This window comes from Argopecten irradians, chromosome 10 (assembly GCF_041381155.1).
Source record: "Argopecten irradians isolate NY chromosome 10, Ai_NY, whole genome shotgun sequence".
NCBI classification, from domain to species: domain Eukaryota; kingdom Metazoa; phylum Mollusca; class Bivalvia; order Pectinida; family Pectinidae; genus Argopecten; species Argopecten irradians.
The window spans coordinates 9,300,701-9,321,653 of NC_091143.1; the positions used below are offsets into that span (position 1 = coordinate 9,300,701).

At 34.0% G+C, this 20,953-nt stretch overlaps 2 protein-coding genes across 3 annotated transcripts; both read right to left on the minus strand.

Moving 5' to 3' along the window:
• Positions 1-82: 82 nt before the first annotated feature.
• On the minus strand, positions 83-11,527 carry LOC138333058 (heat shock 70 kDa protein 12A-like). 2 transcript variants are annotated; one of them, XM_069281169.1, is made up of 7 exons: positions 11,299-11,527; positions 7,418-7,599; positions 5,382-5,584; positions 4,782-4,881; positions 3,946-4,170; positions 2,906-3,098; positions 83-2,105 (listed from the first exon to the last, which is right to left on the minus strand). In XM_069281169.1, the coding sequence occupies exons 2-7, from the start codon at positions 7,562-7,564 to the stop codon at positions 1,054-1,056; spliced, it is 1,920 nt and encodes a 639-aa protein (XP_069137270.1). In that variant the 5' UTR covers positions 7,565-7,599; positions 11,299-11,527; the 3' UTR covers positions 83-1,053. The 2 variants fall into 2 exon arrangements, with proteins under 2 accessions (XP_069137270.1, XP_069137271.1); XM_069281170.1 differs by lacking the exon at positions 11,299-11,527 and having other exon boundaries at positions 7,418-7,931.
• Positions 11,528-17,401: 5,874 nt separating this feature from the next.
• On the minus strand, positions 17,402-18,544 carry LOC138334073 (galanin receptor 2a-like). Its single transcript, XM_069282789.1, has one exon. The coding sequence runs from the start codon at positions 18,542-18,544 to the stop codon at positions 17,402-17,404; it is 1,143 nt and encodes a 380-aa protein (XP_069138890.1).
• Between the last annotated feature and the right edge of the window lie 2,409 nt (positions 18,545-20,953).

Genomic DNA, 20,953 nt, shown 5'->3' on the forward strand with positions numbered 1-20,953 from the left:
GGTCGGGAACCGAATTGGGGATTTGTCGCATCACTTAACCAACATCGGTATGTTGAAGAAGAAACGCACGAAAGGTGTCAAAAACGATAAAATAGCGCATTTATTAATCATTCATAAATAATTTGATTAAAAACAAAATTAGTTAAAAACAAAATAATGATAGAGATAGAAATTTAAAATAGAGTGAAATCAACTAAAATATAGCTGTATGCCAATCTTATTAAAATAAGACTTGTAATTTCGTTCCACTATGATGCTCTGCGTTACATGTACGCTTGTATTTTAATTAAATGGCTGTATGCTGAAATTAATAAAATAACCGGATCAATTGAAGTTATACAGTATGTGTCATAATGTTTATACTCACACATAAAGAAGAGTTTTTAATATATTAGTAACTGTATGTACCAAAAATTACCAACATTTTGAGAATAACATTACATACAATGCTTCAGTTTCAATTATACAAGTATTGTTAGAGTACTGCCGAAACTCATTATATTTACACCTATTGTGCAGTAAAAAGTATACGTATGGTCAGACTATGAAACCAAGTTGTGGTCTACAATAGCATTTCACATTTTTACATTATTATTAGTAATTGCAAATTGATTCCTGCAGATCTCTTTCCATCTAAACATACATAAGGTAAAACAAAAAACCAAGACTTTTACAGAGCATTGATTCTGTGCTGTAACTATATGTTTGTAAGGCATTATACACGTTTGTCTCTCTATTTGAATGATTTCCACAGGTTAATTTTTATCAAAACCTGACGGTTTGAGATATATTGCTGATGAAAAAATAACTCAAGTCAACAACTTGTCCTCCAGATACGCAAATAAACAAATATATGTATATATGCTTTCCAAAAAAATAATGCTGACTCGTTGTCTGAAGGCACTCTCATGGAGACAGTTAATCACATCTGATTGTTGTCACCTAAGTATAAACTATGTAAAGATAAGATTTCATTCAATATTTTAAAGCATAATCTTCATATTGTATCATGACGTATTTGTCTTCGATGCAACGATCAAAATCATCATGAGATCAACCAAGAAAATCAACGGTTGTCTTGGTGATTTTGCCGCTAGCGACCTCTCGAGCCTCCACATCAAGCTCGGTCCCGTGGTAAACCAGACTAACTGCAATCTTTGTATCACTCTCATTGTTTACGTTCTCAACTTGAATGGTTACAGTTCCTAATCTTGTACATCCAGGCTCCGTAACAGACACGGGTGAGACATGTGACGTCATGTAAATGTCCAAAATACCGTAGGCGGCGCCTTTACTAACGTAATAGCTTTTTTCGATGACCTCTGCCCCAACAGAAGCCGTATCCCCAGCGCGTAAATGAACGTCAAACACATCGTATACCAAACCGTCGATAATACGACATTCCTCTTTAAAGTGTATGTTTGGGTTGAAAGGAACTTGCATGGCAACACCATATGTGTTTTTGCACACCCGACTAGCTATGGCATATGGATCGTGACCAAAAAGAACAGCGCCCTTCAGAACGGCAGAGGAGGCATCAGTTGGATTGATGACACGAATATTGGGGAATACCCGACTTATATTTTCCTTGACAACTGGCGATTCGGAATACCCTCCTACCAATAATATTGTGTCAATACACTTCAAGGATTCTGAATTTAGCAGTTGGATTAAGTGTCCAATAATATGAGATAAAGACGAGGCAAACAATGATTCGAAAAGTTCTGCTGTTAACACAAGCTTGTCTCGCTTAACACTCAATTTATCTTTCAGTTCATGGTTAGCAAGTCCCTCTGACAAACTGGTGCCATTCATTTCAGTGTAAAGGTCAGTTAAGCAGGTTGGGATTTTTATCTGTATCGGTGTCGCTTGACCGCATTTAAACATGCGTTTTTTCACCTCGAACTCTGACATAAATTCCACCATTTCCTGTGGATATTCAACATGCGCACGCATCATAGTTTCGTCGCCTAATATACGACGAACTATGTCGGAGAATTCCTGATCCACTAACGTTCCACCCCAGTATCCCCCGGTGGGTTGATGGAGTTCCTGAAGAGCTCCGTCTGCTCTCACAGTGTGGAAAGTTATGTCAACGGTCCCACCTGTAAGCGAAACAAATACTATAATGCTTTTGATTTTAAGTTTTTCAGGACGTGCCATGTGCCGGAGAAACCACTCCCATGCGATCAGTACCTGGCAACTGCCCAATATGAGATTCGAACTTGCAATTAACTTAGTGGTGGAGGACTTATGGCAATATGCCAGGGGGTATAAGGTAAGAAAAGTATCATACTCTATGATAATACATAAGACCATGCGCATTTCTGTCATTAATTTCATAGTCTTAAAATAATCAAGTAATTAAGTAGATTTGTATGTTTTGTAACACCATCTTAGTAATTCAATTTGAGCTGTGAAAACCTCTTGCATTACTTACACTATAGCTCCTTTTATTTGAAATATGAATAGCGATGTCAATGATTTCTCTGAAGTCATTTCAGGACATAAAAAAACCGTGACCAATCATAAGCCTACATAGCTTTCCTCTGAAGATTATGAAGAGAGCGACGACGCCCAACTTCAAAGCCATACAGTCAACCACCATTATTCGATTGCCGTGCCACAGAGGACCGAACTACTTACTCATTTACTGTAGCATACAGATATTTGCTATGACGTAGTCCAGGGGTAGGTATTGCGACAGTAATAGTGACCCCTGGTGTATCGAGGATTCTACACGGTATTCTGAAAAACTTCTGCCTACTTGCCTCTAACACAGAGCATGCCGGATACTATCCCGCGCAAACATCGTGCTAGGTCTCCAATATAACAACATAATCACACAAGAATAAATGGAGATTAAGGAGACATATAATTATGAACTTAGTAAAGCATAAATTACCTCCGAGATCAAGTATGATGTAGTTCGATCCGGGCCGAAAATTGTTAAATGAGTTACCCGGCGCTGGTCTCGTGAGATCTTCTTGGCTTTGTGAGTTAGCAGCAGCACTGTCATACACTGGGACATAACGACAGTACAGCGACGCTGCCTCAGGCTCCAAGGCTAGGGTCAGCCGGTCAGTTTCAATCCCAGCCTGAACAATATAGCCACAAAAATACAATGAATGAATGAATGAATGAAACACCGAATGAATGAATGATTGAATGAATGAAACAATGAATGAATGAATAAATGATCACAATGACGTGAATACTGGAATGGATATCTAATAAAAATGGTGATTAGGAGGAGCAAGATGTTGACGTCTACCGGTAGAATGTGACTACCAATCTACCATGATCACAAAGGAGATCCTTTAGTAAGCGACAATATAGTAATCATGTGGTTGGGCAGGCGTCTACCTCTGAGTCGCGGCGAAATCAAAGAAGATAGCAAAAAAGAAGATGCTTTTCCAATTCCCTAGTTTACAACAAGCTGTCCTTTAAATAAGAGAAGACAGTATTATAGTATAACACATACAAACAGAAATGATTCAGAGGCTGCAGATATGGAAAGAAGTAATATTCGAACCTTTGATACATCATACATAGCTTTGGTATAATCTCAACAGTACTGGTAAACATAGTACAGAATATAAAAAAAACCGTAATACCGGAAACCAAACAGTAGATGATTCGAAAAAAGAAACCAACAATATTTACTCTAGTTCACTTTGACAATTTTTCTCATATTCAAATGAATACAAAATATAATCCTACTTGCAGTCAATTTTAATGCTTTGGATTAATGATAATTACCTTTTGTCATCAGGGTGTTTTCGGTGGCTTGGAAACCGCTTTATGTCTGAGGAAGTTTTTTATGTTCACTTATAAATGCATCTACATTAAGATTATGGATTTGTCATAGCTTTTGTAATATGTATACATTTCTACGACGTACAATGGTTTAGAATCACGCACAGATTATACTGATAGACATACCTGCTCCGCTGCCTTTCTCATGAATTGCTTCGCTTTGTCGTGCCAAATAGCGGGAATAGTTAACACCCAATGTATGTGCTTTCCTTCCAGGTTCAACTGGTTGTCGATTCCACTGATACGCTGTATGGCGTGGTCTTTTAAGTAACCAATCACAGCCGAGAACACAACTATCGCTGGGAGGTGTTTCCCACGGATGTCAGACAACATTGTGTTAGACTTTAGTCGCTGTTAGATCCAACACAATATAAACATATAAACATATTCTTAAACAAAGATATAGTTCATGTTTAAATATTTTCTGAGTCGGAACAAAATACAAAAAAAAAACAAAAAACAAAAACAAAAAAACCCAACCAATTACAGTGACATTTTTGTACAAGTGTTGAAAATGGATATGAAATTAACAATTATTGCATCTTTTCTGATGAAACAAGTCTTACATTCCATAGTTGGGGTGATGGTAATGAGATTTAACATGATTATTAATATTAATTGAACACAAAATTAACAGATTGTTGATTGCGTTCATGTGAAATAATAACTAAGAATATTCTTAACCTTATAACGTCATTAATTATGAAAAGATCTTTTAGCATTGACGTAAATTAAATTATTAAAAATAATGGATTTTATTATATACGATTATACTATTAGTTCTTTCAACATGTCAGACTGACTTTACTTTCGAGACGGAAATTCGATAATTACAATATACATCCTATTCTGCACAGACTATGGAACACCTTCGTAGATTATCCTTACTAAGCCCAACCACCTAAGCTAAAGGTAAAACCATTTTATATGCTATCATCCAACAAAACATAGTAATAACGTACCTCATCGGTATACAGGTTCATCTTGAAGCGATGAAAGAGGAAGAACTTGGACTGCTTTTTAGCCTCTGTTAGTTCTGCGTAGTCATTTAAGGCATCGTATCTAGGATAAATATCAGACTCAGTGAGCTAGAAATGGTGCATCATCTGACATATTGTATAGTGATCGACTCTGGATCTTTACCAAATAAAGATCTGTTGTAATGATGAATTAGCGTAACAACAGTACTATTTGATTAGGAAATAACGAAACGATATGTTTTCCTTTATGTGATAGATTTTACATAACAAAAAATGATATTCAAGCAGAATTCAGTGCTACTGATATTTAAAAAAATATATATATAAAAAATAAATGCGCAATAATTACATACATGTATCTAGAAACTCCGTAAAATATTCATTACATAAATAATACTTAAATTTAAAGTCAAAATGCTGGATATTACTCGACATTTAAAATTCTTCATATTGGAGTCTAAAGCTGCATATGATTCGACAGACTTGTCTCGTAATTTTGAATTGACTAATGAGCAAATAAACTCAAATGCAATTAATTAAATGCATTATATTTAGAGGATGCACATCAGATAATAAATTTACCCAAATGAGACTACTTCTTGGTTCTTATTGAGAAGTATGGCGGTCGGTGCTTTCTCAGAAAGCCCCACATTGTGGGTCCAGATATTCGTTGATATCTTCAGACGGTCCCTCTGATATTCATGCCGGAAAGAGAAAGCGTATCCAGTATAGGTGGTTCCGAAGTCAATTGCGACAACCAGAAATCGGTCATTGTGATCCTTTCGCTGAAATAGAAGCTCTGTTTACTGATGAATAAAATTAATAATCAGATTTAAGACTAACACTGAGGGAGAAACACAAAGTTGTGAAATTCAGTGTCCAGGCATGATGTTACAAAGAAAGTTATGTCAATATTAGTTTGAAAATACTTATTTGTATCAAATATATTTTGTAAATACAATTGGATCGGGAGCAAGTTTTCCAACTGATTTTAAAGGAAGTACCGTTATCATTCTAAAAAATGACTTGCTTGAATGTCATATTTTCTGATGCTGACAGCAAAAGATCAGTAACTTTTCGATGTCTATCACACCGCGTGCCATGTTTTCGTACTCCTATCATCTAACTCCAGGTTTCCACAATATACGTTTCTCTTTTACCGTCAGCATCGAAAAAAAGGTATTTTACAATTAATACCATTTCCAACAATACAATAATTTGTTAGTTTTACATACAGTCCATTGTGCCATACCCGATCGGACGCCTTTGAAATATCACAGAATAAAACAAGTTGGTTGTAGTTTTCAAGATATTCACATAATGTACGATTTTCTATAATTTGATCAACAGTAGAATGTCCGGTCTGAAAACCAAATTGATATATATATATAAGCGAATTTTAAGCAGTATTTTTGTATATATTTGACAAATAATCGTTCGAAATGTACAAAGTAAGGATATGGGTCTATAATAAACAGATGAGTGTTTCCGTCCTTTAAAAACAACGTTACTTACTAATAACCAAAATATATAGGGTTTTAATCTAAATATCTATTTTAAATACCATTAATTTTCACAAAGAAATGTTCTTTTGTATGTTTTATTTTTAAATTATTCATGTGATTACGTTGTTTCCTGTATGATTTCAAATTTGATAAAGAGCGGTGAAAGATAGGTCCCTGTTTTAATTTCTCTTTATACAACTGTAATTTTGAATGAAACCATGGTTTATCTTTGGGTAGAACAGTTACAGTTTTAGTTTGTATGCACTCCACAGCAATTTTAAATATTTTTCTGTTTAAGTTTTACGCATCTGTGGGGAGTGTACCGGAGGAACATGTCATTTGTCTAATTTCCTATTGAATAGGTAGAAAATTTCCTTGTAATAACATCTAATTTTCCGTTTGTAAGTCCTACACATAGACGTATAGGCGACGGACGACAGACGGACAGCCTGATGCCATTATACTCCCTAACGTTGTTGAGGAGGTATATGTAAATAAATACTGTCAGTTCGTGTTACAGTAATAACCATAGGGATTACATGTACATAAGATACTGCCTAAACAGGGGACCAACTCAATGAAAATGGATGAAGTAATAATTTTATTTGTATTTCATTAAGTTGGTCCTCTGTAACTGCCAACTGAGTTAACGTCCTGTTAAGAAACGACGGACTGCCGTGATAAAATGGGTCAGAGTCAACACTGTGACAAGCCTGTTGATTACAGGTAAGAAACCAGTAAACCAGCCGCAATGTTTGTTGTGTTACAAAGCCAGATAAGAAAATATAGCAATTATATATCATGTGGCGCTCACTGTTATTTGGCCGAGGTATTGATAAAATTATTTTGATGCGTTAATACAATACAGCCTGATGCAGTAGATGCATTAAACACATGGATCCACGAATTACATTGCGTGATTTTGATAGATCGATATTAGTGTCTATCGAACATTTTAATTTGTTTCTAGTCTAAACAAACACATACATATACGCTTTTATGGAAATAAACATATAAAGTGTGTGACAGTAACATTAGGCTAGGTAGAAGTAAATGAAGACTACAACACAACTATTTAGACATCCCAGTGTCTTTGTTCTATGGCCTGCCTACCTGTTGGATATTATGTGTGTTGCCTACATGCTCTGCATGTTGAATACAAGGGTCTGAGTAAACAGGATCCGCCATGACGGATGATAATACCAGGTCCCCTGTCGGACGGTCCGTCCGTCTGGTTTGACGTGATAGACACTGTCCCATGGTTGTCCTTCTGTGTGATCACGTCTGTTTAAAACCTGTACCAAATATAAAATGCATCCTTATGCGTCTCATTTCCGGGATCAAGGTCCTTCTTGATGTTTGAAGTAGTTCTGTTATCGGTTGGATGTAAATCAATTGGTTAAGGTGTGTGCGGGACAACCTGTGATATAACGTCAGACAAGGTGTGGTAGTAATATAAGCCAACACTGATAACACTTTTAAAAACTCGTGTGACTCGGGGTTATTGTTGTAGTTAATTTCAGTGAAGGTGGAATACTGTAACGAAATGCCGTTTTCAACTGATACTGTGATATGGAAAACATAGTCTTTTTGTACACAGTGAAAGTGAAGTGCATGGAGTGTAAATGGAATTCAACATGAACTTTATGAATATTAAAAGCTTAAATAATGCTATGAAAATAAGAACAAAAGAAGCAAAATAGAAACCTATTATCATTCTGAGAGAAAATTATATGATACAATGCAACAATTAAAGCATTTATATAATTTTATCTAGAAAATAAACAGTTTATTTTTTTCGATTTTAAAAAGATTTTCCGTATTGATATTTTTAGAGGCAAATTATTTTTTTCTCAAGGGAAATATTGAAATTGGGTCACTTAAAAATGTCAATATGGAGAAAAGATTTTAAGCAAATGATCGTATATAATTGGGTATTCATTATAATATAAAGCTCAGGTATAGTTAATGATCGATGATGCCGTACCAAGTTATTAGTCTCGAGAACTGAGGGAATAGACCTCATATCTACGTATTTTTTGTTTTTGTTTCAATAATATAAGTTCAATCAATAGTGTTATATACATACGTAGCAACTATCAGCAATACAGCTCAAAAATATATACAGCGGTCGAATGCCTACAGAAAGTCATATTTGATTAAACAACGTACAAGTCGTGCACAACTGTACTTCGATTTCGAATGAAACTAGTTCTTGATAGTAAAAGAGTTCACTTGCTTTTAGAATTTCATGTCACTGCACTGCTGCGTTAACTAACAATAACCGTCAACAGATAATAGAGCTAGTCAAGCCCTTCCTTCATAAAGGCTCACACATAAATGTACTGGATAATGGACAAAGCCTTATATTTGTAATGTACATGTAATATTGAATATGGCAGTCTAAGATAAGATGATTGTGTTTAAGAAAATACCGACGTTTTGTCGCAGGTACATGTATATTTCTTTCAACAGACATACCGATAGTCCCCAAGTATAATACAATACTTAATGTTTACTGAGGATAGTTCTATAATTCATTATCCTGAAAACATTTATTCTTGAGAGGTAATGAATAATTGAATGAGCCATATAAACATTAAATAAAAAAATGATAACATCAAAGGACAATTCAGAATAATTTTGTCTAGGGCTTCATGTAATACATAGCACGAAGCTAACATATATAGCAGCATTATCTTTATTCAGTGAATTTAATAACTAAAATTTTAACTCTATATGAAAGCTAACACTTCCGGATGTTTTCATGAAATATTTGAAATTATCACATGACTGGCCCGTCCAGCCATGTCATAAATATCGTATGACACAAGGGTAGTATCACTATTATGACCTCACATGTAGTTTTAACTCCATAATCTATATCTGATGTTGCACGGTTGTCTCAAAAGACTGATACGTCTTATCTGAGCCAGATTTCTACTGTTTTCTATAGAGTCGAAATTTGAAGTTTTCTTATATATTCCTAATAATAAACATTATGTGATGAATAGAATCTTACACTTGTGACTATGTGATATGTTGTTTTTCGAACTCGTTAAATATGATTTTCAACTGATAATGTAATATGGAAAATATAAGCTTTTTTGTACACAGTGAAAGTGAAGTGCATGGAGTGTAAATGGAATTCAACATGAACTTTATGAATATCAAAAGCTTAAATAATATTTCTTAAAATAAATAATAAAAAAATGCTATGAAAATAAGAACAAAAGAAGCAAAATAGAAACATATTATCATTCTGAGAGAAAATTATATGATACAATGCAACAATTAAAGCATTTATATAATTTTATCTTGAAAATAAACAGTTTCTTTTTTTCGACTTTAAAAAGATTTTTCGCATTGATATCTTTAGAGGCAAATTATTTTTTTCTCAAGAGAAATATTGAAATTAGGTCACTTAAAAATGTCAATATGGAGAAAAGATTTTAAGCAAATGATCGCTTATAATTGGGTATTCATTATAATATAAAGCTCAGGTATTGTTGATGATCGATGATGCCGTACCAAGTTATTAATTAGTCTCGAGAACTGAGGGAATAGACCTCATATCTACGTATTTTTTTTTTGTTTCAGTAATATAAGTTTAAAAATAGTGTTTGTTTTAGAAATAAGTAAATGATTTTGCATCCTTTGCCTATATAGTAAGGAGTGCTACATTAGATGTTTAGAGTTTCCATTAATGACTGGTCTCCAAAGTTGATGGATTGATTTATACATGCTGATTCCTTTTTCTGCATAAGTATTTTATTTTGGAATGCATTATATCTCTATATAACCACAAGGAAATATTTTTCATCAGTTATCAATTAGTCACCTGAGCTGGGCATAAAAGGGTTGTATTTCATACCTGCATATGCATTGATATTATTGAATAACAAGGGAAGTGATACATGTACATTGCACCAAGTTTTTATAAATCTGTTGAACTAGCACGAATTCGAATTCGGTTTTAGATTCAAGACTAAATATACATGTAATTGTGATTTTTGGCTGTTCCCAGTTCTTAAGACTATAAGCAGGTATGAGAATTGATTTTTTTTAATTGTTATACTGCAGTAAATTCGCATGTGTATGAAGTACCGATTACTGTGTTCTATAGGGCAAATGACTACTCATTTGTATCACTTAATTACATCTTAATACTTAACGATATGCAGTAATAAAGTTATTCATCCTTGAAACAAGAAATTTATGATTCGAATGTTTTTGCTTGTTTCCCTTGTGTTTGGTAACTGGTATTTATTGGTGTTAAAACCAGTTGTAAAATAAACAAGCTTAATTAAACTGTAATTAATAAATAATTTTAATTGAAACTACACGTTTCAGGTTTATTGGGTTAATGATATTCTTGCAACATTGTTACATGTTTTGGTATAGCTTAAAGTATACCGCTACTCGTTACTTATGTAATAAAATTAATCAAAGATTTTGCCAGCATTTAAAATTAATATCTACTAAAGCAAACATATCAAATAACAAGTATTTAAATCACCAATATACCAAATTTGGGCTGTAGAAAGCATTTTTGGTAATAGAAAATGTTGCTGTAGAAAGCGAAACCGGAAACGACGATAATTCTCAGTAACAATTTGCTCCGGTTTATTTGCACATCAAAAGCATTCTTTATTTAATTCGTCTATAACATAAATTACTTGCAATCAATGTTGCATACGCGAGACACTTTTATTATTCTAATGTATGTCCAATTAATTAATTGCTTTTTCTCAAACTATTATTATAGTGTCACACATGTGACATCAAGGATCTCACTTATAAATCCTTGGTGACATCGACTAAAACCTTTCATAAAAATAACAATGCCTTTACATGTAAGGTATGTCCGGTAAATTGTGGATTATTTAGGCACTGGACAACATCCTGATATAAGACAGAATAGTGTGATATACATCAAATCAATCTTATATGGATGATAAAACAATAACAAGTGTATAAAGATATTTACTTACGGTATACTCTCCATTTGTAAACAGAATAGTCTCCAAGCCTCAGCAGGTGAAGATAGCGTCTGCGCATGTCCATTAAAACGTGTATCGGGTTACATGCCAGTTGTTCAGTAGATAATTATTGATAGCATAATAAAACACAACGGTATTACAAGTAAGATGACAATCAAAACAAGCGAGCATTTCTAAAAATAAAACATTAGGTAGGCATAGTTTGCACCGACACTAACCTAACAAATGGACTTTGTAGATTATCATTATCAGTACATTATAATACGTTGAGCGATTATCTTGTTGATACACAGTTCGGCGGGTACAATAGGACATACAAAATACTTCATAATTAAATCTAACCCTCGGCCATATTCTGCACACCTTGTCTGAATGAGCGGGCTATAGATAGTAATGCATGCACTACTATGTGAAACAATTAAAGTGTACTGTATTACCAGCTGTATTGGAATATCGGTTCCATTGTTACCTTCAAAAGTATATGGGCATTTAACGTACCCAACAAAAGATTTTTTTTTATATATATTTTACATAATGTTCTTGTATCGAACGGGGGTATTAAATACCTTTATCGTAAACAGAACATATGTCATATCGCATATATACATATGTAGCAACTATCAGCAATACAGCTAAAAAATATATACAGCGGTCGAATGCCTACAGAAAGTCATATTTGATTAAACAACGTACAAGTCATGCACAACTGTACTTCGATTTCGAATGAAACTAGTTCTTGATAGTAAAAGAGTTCACTTGCTTTTAGAATTTCATGTCACTGCACTGCTGCGTTAAGTAATTGTTACAACATGAGTGGTTTTTAACAATCACCGTCAACAGATAATAGAGCTAGTCAAGCCCTTCCTTCATAAAGGCTCACACTTAAAATCTACTGGATAATGGACAAAGCCTTATATTTTTAATGAACATGTAATATTGAATACGGCAGTCTAAGATCAGATGATTGTGTTTAAGAAAATACCGACGTTTTGCCGCATGTTTATTTCTTTCAACAGACATACCGATAGTCCCCAAGTATTATACAATAATTAATGTTTACTGAGGATAGTTCTATAATTCATTATCCAGAAAACATTTATTCTTGAGAGGTATTGAATAATTGAATGAGCCATATAAACATTAAATAAAAAAATGATAACATCAAATGACAATTCAGAATAATTTTGTCTAGGGCTTCATGTAATACATAACACGAAGCTAACATATATAGCAGCATTATCTTTATTCAGTGAATTTAATAACTAAAATTTTAACTCTATATGAAAGCTAACACTTCCGGATGTTTTCATGAAATATTTGAAATTATCACATTACTGGCCCGTCCAGTCATGTCATAAATATCGTATGACACAAATGTAGTATCACTATTATGACCTCACATGTAGTTTTAACTCCATAATCTATATCTGATGTTGCACGGTTGTCTCAAAAGACTGATACGTCTTATCTGAGCCAGATTTCTACTGTTTTCTATAGAGTCGAAATTTGAAGTTTTCTTATATATTCCTAATAATAAACATTATGTGATGAATAGAATCTTACACTTGTGACTATGTGATATGTTGTTTTTCGAACTCGTTAAATATGATTTTCAACTGATAATGTAATATGGAAAATATAAGCTTTTTTGTACACAGTGAAAGTGAAGTGCATGGAGTGTAAATGGAATTCAACATGAACTTTATGAATATCAAAAGCTTAAATAATATTTCTTAAAATAAATAATAAAAAAATGCTATGAAAATAAGAACAAAAGAAGCAAAATAGAAACATATTATCATTCTGAGAGAAAATTATATGATACAATGCAACAATTAAAGCATTTATATAATTTTATCTTGAAAATAAACAGTTTCTTTTTTTCGACTTTAAAAAAAGATTTTTCGCATTGATATCTTTAGAGGCAAATTATTTTTTTCTCAAGAGAAATATTGAAATTAGGTCACTTAAAAATGTCAATATGGAGAAAAGATTTTAAGCAAATGATCGCTTATAATTGGGTATTCATTATAATATAAAGCTCAGGTATTGTTGATGATCGATGATGCCGTACCAAGTTATTAATTAGTCTCGAGAACTGAGGGAATAGACCTCATATCTACGTATTTTTTTTTTGTTTCAGTAATATAAGTTTAAAAATAGTGTTTGTTTTAGAAATAAGTAAATGATTTTGCATCCTTTGCCTATATAGTAAGGAGTGCTACATTAGATGTTTAGAGTTTCCATTAATGACTGGTCTCCAAAGTTGATGGATTGATTTATACATGCTGATTCCTTTTTCTGCATAAGTATTTTATTTTGGAATGCATTATATCTCTATATAACCACAAGGAAATATTTTTCATCAGTTATCAATTAGTCACCGAGCTGGGCATAAAAGGGTTGTATTTCATACCTGCATATGCATTGATATTATTGAATAACAAGGGAAGTGATACATGTACATTACACCAAGTTTTTATAAATCTGTTGAACTAGCACGAATTCGAATTCGGTTTTAGATTCAAGACTAAATATACATGTAATTGTGATTTTTGGCTGTTCCCAGTTCTTAAGACTATAAGCAGGTATGAGAATTGATTTTTTTTAATTGTTATACTGCAGTAAATTCGCATGTGTATGAAGTACCGATTACTGTGTTCTATAGGGCAAATGACTACTCATTTGTATCACTTAATTACATCTTAATACTTAATGATATGCAGTAATAAAGTTATTCATCCTTGAAACAAGAAATTTATGATTCGAATGTTTTTGCTTGTTTCCCTTGTGTTTGGTAACTGGTATTTATTGGTGTTAAAACCAGTTGTAAAATAAACAAGCTTAATTAAACTGTAATTAATAAATAATTTTAATTGAAACTACACGTTTCAGGTTTATTGGGTTAATGATATTCTTGCAACATTGTTACATGTTTTGGTATAGCTTAAAGTATACCGCTACTCGTTACTTATGTAATAAAATTAATCAAAGATTTTGCCAGCATTTAAAATTAATATCTACTAAAGCAAACATATCAAATAACAAGTATTTAAATCACCAATATACCAAATTTGGGCTGTAGAAAGCATTTTTGGTAATAGAAAATGTTGCTGTAGAAAGCGAAACCGGAAACGACGATAATTCTCAGTAACAATTTGCTCCGGTTTATTTGCACATCAAAAGCATTCTTTATTTAATTCGTCTATAACATAAATTACTTGCAATCAATGTTGCATACGCGAGACACTTTTATTATTCTAATGTATGTCCAATTAATTAATTGCTTTTTCTCAAACTATTATTATAGTGTCACACATGTGACATCAAGGATCTCACTTATAAATCCTTGGTGACATCGACTAAAACCTTTCATAAAAATAACAATGCCTTTACATGTAAGGTATGTCCGGTAAATTGTGGATTATTTAGGCACTGGACAACATCCTGATATAAGACAGAATAGTGTGATATACATCAAATCAATCTTATATGGATGATAAAACAATAACAAGTGTATAAAGATATTTACTTACGGTATACTCTCCATTTGTAAACAGAATAGTCTCCAAGCCTCAGCAGGTGAAGATAGCGTCTGCGCATGTCCATTAAAACGTGTATCGGGTTACATGCCAGTTGTTCAGTAGATAATTATTGATAGCATAATAAAACACAACGGTATTACAAGTAAGATGACAATCAAAACAAGCGAGCATTTCTAAAAATAAAACATTAGGTAGGCATAGTTTGCACCGACACTAACCTAACAAATGGACTTTGTAGATTATCATTATCAGTACATTATAATACGTTGAGCGATTATCTTGTTGATACACAGTTCGGCGGGTACAATAGGACATACAAAATACTTCATAATTAAATCTAACCCTCGGCCATATTCTGCACACCTTGTCTGAATGAGCGGGCTATAGATAGTAATGCATGCACTACTATGTGAAACAATTAAAGTGTACTGTATTACCAGCTGTATTGGAATATCGGTTCCATTGTTACCTTCAAAAGTATATGGGCATTTAACGTACCCAACAAAAGATTTTTTTTTATATATATTTTACATAATGTTCTTGTATCGAACGGGGGTATTAAATACCTTTATCGTAAACAGAACATATGTCATATCGCATATATACATATGTAGCAACTATCAGCAATACAGCTAAAAAATATATACAGCGGTCGAATGCCTACAGAAAGTCATATTTGATTAAACAACGTACAAGTCATGCACAACTGTACTTCGATTTCGAATGAAACTAGTTCTTGATAGTAAAAGAGTTCACTTGCTTTTAGAATTTCATGTCACTGCACTGCTGCGTTAAGTAATTGTTACAACATGAGTGGTTTTTAACAATCACCGTCAACAGATAATAGAGCTAGTCAAGCCCTTCCTTCATAAAGGCTCACACTTAAAATCTACTGGATAATGGACAAAGCCTTATATTTTTAATGAACATGTAATATTGAATACGGCAGTCTAAGATCAGATGATTGTGTTTAAGAAAATACCGACGTTTTGCCGCATGTTTATTTCTTTCAACAGACATACCGATAGTCCCCAAGTATTATACAATAATTAATGTTTACTGAGGATAGTTCTATAATTCATTATCCAGAAAACATTTATTCTTGAGAGGTATTGAATAATTGAATGAGCCATATAAACATTAAATAAAAAAATGATAACATCAAATGACAATTCAGAATAATTTTGTCTAGGGCTTCATGTAATACATAACACGAAGCTAACATATATAGCAGCATTATCTTTATTCAGTGAATTTAATAACTAAAATTTTAACTCTATATGAAAGCTAACACTTCCGGATGTTTTCATGAAATATTTGAAATTATCACATTACTGGCCCGTCCAGTCATGTCATAAATATCGTATGACACAAATGTAGTATCACTATTATGACCTCACATGTAGTTTTAACTCCATAATCTATATCTGATGTTGCACGGTTGTCTCAAAAGACTGATACGTCTTATCCGAGCCAGATTTCTACTGTTTTCTATAGAGTCGAAATTTGAAGGTTTTCTTTATATATATATATATATATATATATTTCCATTAATAAACGTTATGTGATGAATACAATCTTACAGTTGTGACTATGTCAATATGTGATATGATTTGTTTCGAACACGTTAAATATGATTTGATTTGCCACTTGCATAAAAGCTCTTGGCATATTAAATTATTGAACTCGTTTGACAAATTTCATATAACATAGTCACGAGTGTAAGATCCTATATGTATATGTTCACACTATTTAAATCCGTTAATTATTGGGTGACAGTAAAGCAAATGAGTTATCTCCCATTCTCATTATGGTGATATCTAACTCGAATTAAATGGAGCTAGAGCAAATCAATAATCGTCCCATGATATGTTGTGGATGAATTTAATAGATTTAATGGCAATAATTTATTTATATTGCAATAATACCATATACTCATTTCCTTTGGCTATTTTGAGATGTGTTCGGTTCTAGTGTAAATCAGGGAGGAAATTAAGTTAACAAAAATGGTATCGCTTCAGATGGAATTCATGCGCTAGATATCATTAAGTCAATGTGTCGACAATAATTACAAGTTTGATATATATTTTGTTACTGGATTGAATTGGATGATATTTTATGTGCACAGCAAATCTCTGTTTATAGTTACCTGTTAATGAATACCGTTATCAAAGCGTTGGACATGACAAGAAATAATTATTTATGGGCTGAATAATAAATTATCGTTTGTAATACCATTCAGGGCCTAATAAACAAGCATTTATCACTTGTGGACCGTATAAGAATATACATCTTAAGACGAACTACGTGTAGTTTCGATAATCCTTAAAGAGGCGATGCAATACCAACTTTTGATGAAAGTCTAATAACAAATTATGTTTAAAACCAATTATAAAAAATAATCATCAAAAATATACCAAATACGGTCAGTTGTACGACCTAACAATAAATAAATCAAATAGATATTATGCATACGTGATTGAAAACATACGACGCTATTCACATTCTGAAAAAGAAATGTTACGTCGAGTACAACAATTGTGGTATTTCTAAAATCGTTCTGGTTGGATCGGTGTTGGATCGTATATAGTTTGATTGGCAACTGGTCTATGACCATAACATTGATAGAATAGATCTTTAAGTTCCTTGCGGAACTTGGAGCCGCCAATGCAGTAAAAAAAGAAATTAAAAGTGTTGTTACTGTACATCAATATATTTGTGATCACCCATACAAGTTTGACCTCGTCCTCGGACTTGAACGAAGAACACCAGTTAAACAGTACAAGTACAATAGAAACTGGTAAAGTGCAGATGATAAACCAGCCATCTAGTAGAATAAGTAGGGAAATAGTCGAAGTCCAGTTCTTGGTGAAATTTTCAAAACTTAACTGTCGCCTGCTCGATTGTAGCTTAATGGATGGAAAAGTTTTCCGTCTTGTCTGATAACGCTTTGCGAGCCTGACAATGATCACTGTGTTCAAGGCTAATATGATACATGATGGTAATACACAGAATATCATGAGGTCAATATAGTCCCAGTGGTATCTGAGGAACGAGTGGTACTGGTGTGTCCTGCCTTCACACACCAGGTAGGTCGTGGAATTCCAGTTTTCTGTGGCGATCTCACTGCCTATTAGACTATGCATGTTGACTAGAACAAGAACGATAAATACTAAGAGGATAGCCTTTAGGGCCCTCGGTCTGGTACAAAACACTCGCGCCTTGTGCGGGAACTGCACAATAACCATCCGCTCGATGGTAATCAGTACTAAAGTCCACGAAGACATCTGGAGCGACAAATATACCACAAAATAATTTGTTTTACACAGAAAGTTGTTTGTCAACCGAATATCTACATCAAAATTATATATCATCCACTGTCTAGTGAGACCAGTATGTAACACAACGAGGTCGGCAATAGCCAGAGCCGTGAAAAACATGGCGGACGGATTCTTCCTGATTTTTTTCCTGGCGAGGACAATAAGGTTGATGATTCCAGTGGCTGTCCCAAGCACTAGTAATATTGGACACACCAGTCTCCAGGCCGTCCGGGTGTCGTATAGACCTAATGCTTCTGTCATGTTACACAAGTTCTGGTTCATCTGTAAGTGTACCGTACCATTGGTAATGTTCTTCTCCTCAGCTGGAAGTTCAAACACTTCCCTCAAACGGTTCATTTTCTCAGAACACATGTTCTTCAAAAGATTTACCATACCATTCCTAACGTTTCGCTTTCTCATTCCTTCAAAATGTTCGTTTCCCAAATAACCATTGTCATCGTCCCGACAATACATATACAGTTGATGTCATTGTCTCGGAACTTCAGCACGTTCAATAAGTCTCATGTATCTATCAATCTAGGAGGCTTTAGCAGTTCCTAGATCAAAACAGTTTCTACAACCCATTAAAAGTAATTCGTAACGTTTACATTTTAATACAGCATGATCTCTAACCATCGTCCAAGGATATAATTCGTGTATTGTAATCACCTTCACAGTGTATAGTGATCATCCTTACTTGAAGTAACGCTCAGTCTATCTAACGTAACAACGCTCAGTCTATCTAGCGTAACACAAGTGATCATCCTTACTTGAAATAACGCTGTCTCTCTAACGTAATCATCCTTATTTGAAATAAACGCTCAGTCTATCTATCTCTGGTTATCGTGGTCTAGTCCCCAGGTGGTTTGATAATTAAATATTGATGACCTCTGATTTCGATAATGGTATCAGATTCATATTAATCATACTTGGTCATTTCGACTCTACTACGTTACAAATGTAAATCGGTGTATGATAGAATAGCATACTTGAACTCTTACCGAGAATATCACCGCTAGCATTCCTGTTATGGACATTAGGAAACACATTTATTTAACATCATACAAATAATGTAGTGACAGTCAACGCGTACCACAATAATCTAATCTAAAATGTAATCTAATTTATATCTGTTTTATGTCGTGTCAATCTCTCGGTAAATGTCATTTAATTGTAATTTTTCGTCAGTAAAACACAAATAACAACATGGATTTGTAGTTTACGTTTGGTTTTATGTTTAAACACCTCATCAATATCAGTCTTCATTCAATATGTGCAATTTTCAGTTTTCACCATTTTTCAGGATGTCATGGCAATTTACATTAGTCCTATGTGTAAATATTGTGACGTAGTCCTGTGTCTATGTATTGTGACGTAACCCTGTGTCTATGTATTGTGACGTAATCAAATGTACATCAGTCCTGTGTCTATGTATTGTGACGTAATCCAGTTTACATCAGTCCTATGTCTATGTATTGTGACGTGACCCAATTTACATCAGTCCTGTGTCTATGTATTGTGACGTAATCCAGTTTACATCAGTCCTGTGTCTATGTATGTATTGTGACGTAATCCAGTTTACATCAGTCCTATGTCTATGTATTGTGACGTGATCCAATGTGCATCAGTCCTGTGTCTATGTTTTGTGACGTAGTACAATGTACATCGGTCCTGTGTCTATGTATTGTGACGTAATCCAGTGTACATCAGTCCTGTGTCTATGCATTGTGACGTAATCCAGTGTAAATCAGTCCTGTGTCTATGTATTGTGACGTGATCCAATGTACATCAGTCCTGTGTCTATGTATTGTGACGTAATCCAGTTTACATCAGTCCTGTGTCTATGTATTGTGACGTAATCCAATGTACATCAGTCCTGTGTCTATGTATTGTGACGTAATCCAATGTACATCAGTCCTGTGTCTATGCATCCTCGACACACCAGGGGTTCCGATCACATACGATCTCTACACCCCTGGACTATCTCATAGCAAAACTGGAGGCAACCGGAGAGAACAGGTAATTTAGTCCTTTGATGTACATCAAAAGAGCCGTATAACGGTACACTGTGGTTTACTGTGTGGCTTTGATGTTGGGCGTCGCTCTCTCTGTAGTCTTCAAAGGAAATCTTTGCAGGCCTGTGATTGGTCAGACATTTTATTCTGAACTGCCTTCAGTTTTACTATGAGATAGTCCAGGGGTGGATATAACGTCAGTTATGGTAACCCCTGGAGTATCGAGGATGGTGTCTATGTATTGTGATGTAATCCAGTGTACATCAGTCCTGTGTCTATGTGTTGTGACGTAATCCAGTTTACATCAGTCCTGTGTCTATGTATTGTGACGTAATCCAGTTTACATCAGTCCTGTGTCAATGTATTGTGACGTAATCCAGTTTACATCAGTCCTGTGTCTATGTATTGTGACGTAATCCAGTTTACATCAGTCCTGTGTCTATGCATTGTGACGTAACCCAGTGTAAATCAGTCCTGTGTCTATGTATTGTGACGTGATCCAATGTACATCAGTCCTGTGTCTATGTATTGTGACGTAATCCAGTTTACATCAGTCCTGTGTCTATGTATTGTGACGTGATCCAATGTACATCAGTCCCGTGTCCATGTATTGTGACGTAATCCAGTTTACATCAGTCCTGTGTCTATGTATTGTGACGTAATCCAATGTACATCAGTCCTGTGTCTATGTATTGTGACGTGATCCAATGTACATCAGTCCTGTGTCTATGTATTGTGACGTAATCCAGTTTACATCAGTCCTGTG

Coding starts and splice junctions, on each gene's coding strand:
- LOC138333058 (XM_069281169.1), bottom strand. CDS start 7,564: ATGGGACAGTGTCTATCACGTCAAACCAGACGGACGGACCGTCCGACA. Junction 4,882..5,381: donor CAAGAAGTAGTCTCATTTGG/GTAAATTTATTA, acceptor TATTTATCCTAG/ATACGATGCCTTAAATGACT. Junction 3,099..3,945: donor TGAGAAAGGCAGCGGAGCAG/GTATGTCTATCA, acceptor TATATTGTTCAG/GCTGGGATTGAAACTGACCG.
- LOC138334073 (XM_069282789.1), bottom strand. CDS start 18,544: ATGTGTTCTGAGAAAATGAACCGTTTGAGGGAAGTGTTTGAACTTCCA.